General features: G+C 35.1%; 1 protein-coding gene across 35 annotated transcripts in view; it reads left to right on the forward strand.

Moving 5' to 3' along the window:
- The window catches only part of Phf20l1 (PHD finger protein 20-like 1), a 69544-nt gene extending 63828 nt beyond the window's left edge, over positions 1-5716 (forward strand). For 13 of the 35 annotated variants that reach the window (XR_001781525.2, XR_001781524.2, XR_001781526.2 and 10 more), the window contains one exon: positions 471-5716. Coding sequence is in view for 15 of the 35 variants with exons in the window: in XM_006520916.4 (XP_006520979.1) it covers positions 471-613 (143 nt within the window). In the remaining 20 variants the exon portion in view is untranslated. The remainder of the gene's footprint in view (positions 1-470) is intronic. The other 22 variants (XR_003951381.1, XR_003951385.1, XR_003951382.1 and 19 more) reach the window with 3 other exon arrangements.
- The last annotated feature ends 284 nt before the right edge of the window (positions 5717-6000 follow it).

Genomic DNA, 6000 nt, shown 5'->3' on the forward strand with positions numbered 1-6000 from the left:
ATGTGCTCAGGAACACAAGGAGAAGATGAAATGAATATCTAAATCAATAGAAAGTTTGAGCAGGCCTAAGGAACTGTTATCTTTTGTTTCAGAAAAAAAAAGTGAAGGAGACATAGGAATGAAGTGTGTGGATCCGTGTATATGCATATTATATACTTTGTGGGAAAGAAGTTCTGAATGAAGTGTGTGTGTGTACATGTAGGGTAGTACAGAATTAGGCTGGGCATGTAGTTCAGTGTTGGAACAGTTCTGGGTTCAATTCCCAGTATTTTAGAGGAAAAGGTATCTGAGAGAGCAGATGAAGGGTTCCCAGGATTGGAACTACTGTGGGTGGCATGACTAAGTGCATTGACCTTTTGTAGAGAGGGAAGTGAACTCTTTATTTCAGTCACTATTCATTCTCTCCTTCAAATTGATTAACTTCTGGCTGTTCTCAGTGCCATTTAAACTTTCCTCCCCCTTTCTTCTAGTTCTGGAAAGCTGGCTTGATTTCACAGGGGAGTTGGAGCCACCAGATCCCCTTGCAAGACTGCCCCAACTTAAACGTCACTTAAAACAACTCTTACTTGACGTGGGCAAAGTACAACAAATTGCAACTCTTTGCTCTGTATAACAACAGAAAAAACTTGGTGACAAGAATATGTCTTTCTTCAGTTGAATCACTTTTATTCCTAAGTGGATAGTCAAAAAGCTTAATATTTGGTCATTTACTGATTTGTGACATCAATAATATGGCATCTTGGAAAGAAAATGAAGAATAAGTTTATCAAAGAAGCTAACATTAAAGATGATACAAATGATACAAAGCTACAAATGATAATGTAACCTATGCCAAGAATCAATGAGGATAATGCAAGCTGCACTAAAGAAATGGAATGGAATTGGCAAGATACTTGTAGTTGCTTTCGTGAAACTCAAGCTAACCATAAAAAGAATTATGATGTATTTATATAGTTTTAGAAGAGATACCCATGTTTATAAACCAGCATTTGGCCAAAATCACACTGTAAGGAAATTGAAGTTGTGGAGAGTTCTACAAGATTGCTCTAAGAATTGCCTTCTAGCAGTTGGATCCAGCTGCAAAGAAACTTAGATTATTTAAACTTCTGTAGGATCATGAATTACTTCTTGGGTGATGAATGTATTTTAATCAGAAAACTGACAATGGAAGTCTCACTTTGGGGAAAATAATTGTGGAATTCTAACTTCATTATGAATGTATTTTAAGAAACCCACCAAATAATTGGAATTTATTGCGGGCATTGTGCTCTTTAAAAGTAAAGTGGCTTGCAGAAGGGCCCAATGTGCCAAATGTTGATACTGCTGGAAAGAGGATTTGAATATTGCAGGAATCCTTCCACCTGCCATAAGCAATGCCATTAACCCATACAAACCTGTGCGCCACATACTGGGTGTGCTCTGTGTAGGGGAGTCATGGTATCCAGACTTCAGCCTACACTTGATCCTGGATACACTTGGTGTTTGTTTGCCTTTTGAAAAAAAACTAAACCTCAGCTGGGATGAGGAGTGACAAAAATATCAAAATAATCTGTTGCTGTGGATTTTTTTTTTTTAACTGCTAGTAGTGGAATACTGGAAAGGCTTCATTTCTGAAGACAAATTTTATTTTAAAATATAAATATACACTCACAAATTTTAGCTTTGTTCACAAATGGACAGATTTATGAAACCAAAGGCAACTAAGTTGCTTACTCAGCTCTTGCTGGATTTTTGAGCCTAGGTCCTACTGTCTGCCAGTCCTGGTGTGTGTTGTGTGCACGCCACAGTGCTACATGTGCAGGTATGCATAAGTGAGTATGCTTGATTAAGTAGTCAACATACATATGTACATAATCAACATATTTATATCACACATATCTAGTTTTATTACTATAGATTATACAAATTGATGGTTAACATAAAATGTTACCTTTTAACAGACTGTTTTTAAAAACTAAAAGTGTATGTACAGGTTTTGAAATTTTTTTAAAAAGGGGAAGGAAAGACTTAAGAGGAGGCTATTTGATGACATTACACTTGAATATTTTTTGCCTCATTCTGTTTATCAGTTCTAGAAATCTGTATAAAGGCACTTAGAACTGATAGACAGTGAACTTGAATTTATCTTTGATAAGAATACATGCCACTGTACATTCAGATATTATTTAAAGTTGCAAAACACACTGTTCTTTATGTAAGGTACTGTATGTAAAACTCTATTAAAACTGTTCCACATACCCTAAAATTTCAGCTTGCCTTTTTGTGGCCTTATGTTTTGATGTGAGGATTAAAAGAATGTGTAACACATTGAGGAATTTTTATTGCCTTTTGAGATTTTTTCAACTGACAAATGTGCCAAAGATCACCATACATAAAATGTAGTCCTCTGTATTTACTGTATTTGTGATACCTGAACTTTGTCAAAGAGCCTACTGATGAATGCTTTAGCAGAAGTCATTGTGGGGTAGTTATTAAATTTGCATATTAAAGTAAAAATTAGTGCCTGTAACCCATGTGTGGAGTAAATTTACTAATGTTTGTGTTTCAAGATTGATACTATATTGTTCATTTATGTTTTAAAATGATGGCTTTAAATTTTCCCATCATGACTGAACCCTAGATGTTGAATTTGCGTCTTCTTTTCAGAAATGTAGCCAATAATGTCCTTAGTCTGTAAATAGTGTTGTTACCTTGGTTCTTATCATATATGCAGAAGAACTCTGCGTTCAGAACTCAGAAGAATTCAGTTCTGGTCACCTTGATTAAAATAATGCACAGTATTATAGTACAGACTCAGTGTTCCCACACAAAGTCTGAAATGTTCCATGTGTGGAGTACGGACTCCCCTAGTGGAAAGTTCATACCTTATTTCATGTAAGCAGGATCACTGTCAAAATACAGGCTCACTAAAAATGCAGTATACAACATATTCAAGATACGAGTTTAAATTGTATACAAAAAGGAGTGAAGTTCACGGTTAGACTTAAGTCTCATGCCAAGAATGTGTCATGATAAAATACAAAGACTCCAATATCCAAGAAAACACAAAATCCAAAATATTTTTCTTCCCAAGCATTTCCAATAATGAACACTAAGCTTCTGTCTTAAAATATAATCACTTTGATAGCAACTAGGAAATTGAGTACTTCATTGATTTTATGTTAAATGTCCCACTCTGCTTATTTGTCAAGGAATGAAAAGGCTAATTCTTAAATTTAGGTCTTTAAAGAATATATCAGATTATACGCACATACCCAGTTACTATAGAACCAACCAATAATTGGTTAAGGCCTATTATCAGGTAGAGGGCAGCACATTTCTTTGAGAGAATGAATTAACTTTGGAGAAGCAAATATGTTGTGAGAAGTATCAGGTAAGATTTATTTTTCCTTTTATTCTTACCTAAAATCATTGTTTTGAATTCTAAGCAATGAACTGGAGAGGGTATTTTCTTCAATGATAATGTTTTGTTTGTCAGATGGACAAAAGAGAATGAGCCTCAGTGGAGGGATTCCTCCTCATAATTTCTGGCAGATATAATTTGTACTTCTTTTTGGTTGTCTATGGTTCAACTGACTGTTGAAGTAATGTATTTTCTCCTTAAAGGAACTTGTTATTCTTAGAATTTCAGGTAAATCACCTTTTCCCAAGTTGTTTCAAGTCAATGTTCATACTCAAATGTGTATACTTTTCATGTTAAAACTGAAGCATACTACTTCCTCCCCAATAAACTGAATCTGCTGCCATTGTCACTGTCTTGGTTAATAGCATCCTATCAGTATATGATTAACACACAGAGTCAGCACTTAGTAGTCATTTCAGCACCACATAAGTGTTTTCTCAAAACAGTGATGATGTCTTCTTCAGGCCTGTTGAGAGCCCATTGTAAGTCATGGAGGTAATGAGTCAGTTTTACTTACCTCTTTCATTCCAGCTTTGTTTTCATTCTGACTCTTCAGATTGTCACTGCCAGACTAGAGAATTACGTTTAATCAGCTCTATGCTAGGCATCATAATACCTCCTATGGTAGATGAATTAATTCTTTCAGAGGACAGGTAAGAGTAATAATCACTTTCTAAATATGCATGGAAAGGTTTATGCATACACTCAGACATATATCCTGGATGAGAAGTGAGTTTTTGTTGTCTGTACCACAAGTGTTCCTTGGCTATTCTTGTCATTTTAATTTTCTACTGTGAAACCCTAAGGGAATAATTCATTGTTGTATCTGTGTGGTATGGAATGTGTCCAAGCTGACCTAGTTTGTTCTCACATTCATGGCAATGTAGCCTGACTGTTAGGAGTGTGCTTATTTCCGTCTCTTACCTTCATATCACTTCTCTGTGTGAAAGATCCTCACTTGTTTATATATCTATAAGTCCAGATACTTTGTCTTGACTATCTCTTTCTAAAAGAATTCATTACCAAAGGCTCCTGTATTGAATCAAACTGGAGAGGAATTCTGTTACCGAGTAATAACTTGCTATACGGAAACAGACACAGATTGGTAATCTCAGATTTCCTTGTAATTAATTTACTAGCAGTATGATACCCTGAGCTTTGGTTTACTTGTCTATAAATGATGACATACCAACTTGGAACTTTGCTTTGAGACTTAAATTATCAAGAAGCATAATACATGAACTCGATATCACCTATCACTGAGTGTCATCTATGTGCAGGCCATGAAATTAGCATGGTTAGAGTTGGATAGAGGATAAGATCATGTTCCATAGGCTAATGGAGACAGTAACATTTTCTAGTGAGAGCCCAACCAAAGAGACCTTTCTTTAAAGGAAGATAATTATACTTGAATGTGGTGGAGCAGGGAGAATAGATATATATTCGTTGAAACAGTGTTCTCTTAAATTTGACTAGAACATCCAGAAAAATTTAAGACTTTGAAATTCCTAGTCTTTGTTCTCTCTAAACTAGAGCCCAAGGAAAGACTTCTGAGTGTACTTAGTTCATTAGAAACAAAATCGAACAACTCAGTAGCAGGAGGGAAGTGAGGGAACGGAAGAGGGGAGGAGAAAGCAAATAAGCAGAAGGATTGCTGTGAGCAATGGGGTTTGGATTCTGCCTTTTTAAATCCTACATACAGTATGTAATTTCCAAGTTGTAAATATTAACATTATATCTAATCACATAGAACATTTTAAAATGCATGTGGTTGAATCTGATGCATCATGGTTGTTTTGTTGTTTACCAACATTTTTTTAAAGGACATAGGCAGAATTTTGAAGTAACATGACAAACTAGAAGCTTCCTACATGTCTCCTTATAAATAAGTCAGAATAAGGAGAAATGGATGCTATCCAATAGAGAACCATGGAAATCCATGTAATGATAGATGAGTTAAAAGCCTGTAGGAAAAGGTGGAGCATGCTGAAAAGTATTTAGCAGCAGCACAGCTTCCTGATAAGGAGACGGAAAGCAGAAGTTTCATTTTCTTAGGTACTTTTATATATCCCGTGTCTTAATTAAAAAAAATTTTAAGGTCAAAATGAGTATTGCCCTAAAATTTAAAGATCTCAAATCTTACAATTTTAAGTTTACCTTGTTAAAAAAAAATTAATAATCATTGTTAATTAAATTGGATTTTTGTTATTGTTGATTTTATACTTGCCTTTGGTCTGCTAAATTATCAGTCACTGGAATTGGAGGTGATTAAAGAAAGCTCACAAAAACCTAAAAAAAAAAAAAAAAAAAAAAGTAAGGCAGGTGGCACTAATGAAGAGATGACCTATCCTATGGACAGTTTATAGCTCTTACAAACTTTTAAATCGAGTTGCAGATTTTGGGAAGATGGCAAATGCTCTTGTAGTCAGATCAGCAGCCAAAAGGAATCACATTCTATCATCCTGAGTGCCATCTTGAGAACTTGTTTAAAACTAAGCTATTTTTGGTATCTGTAAATTGGGACAATAGCTGGTCAGCCTGAATTTGACTTGTAACATCCCATAGGTAAAGAACAACCTTAGGAGGCCTTGTGGAGA

This window comes from Mus musculus, chromosome 15 (assembly GCF_000001635.26).
Source record: "Mus musculus strain C57BL/6J chromosome 15, GRCm38.p6 C57BL/6J".
NCBI lineage: Eukaryota > Metazoa > Chordata > Mammalia > Rodentia > Muridae > Mus > Mus musculus.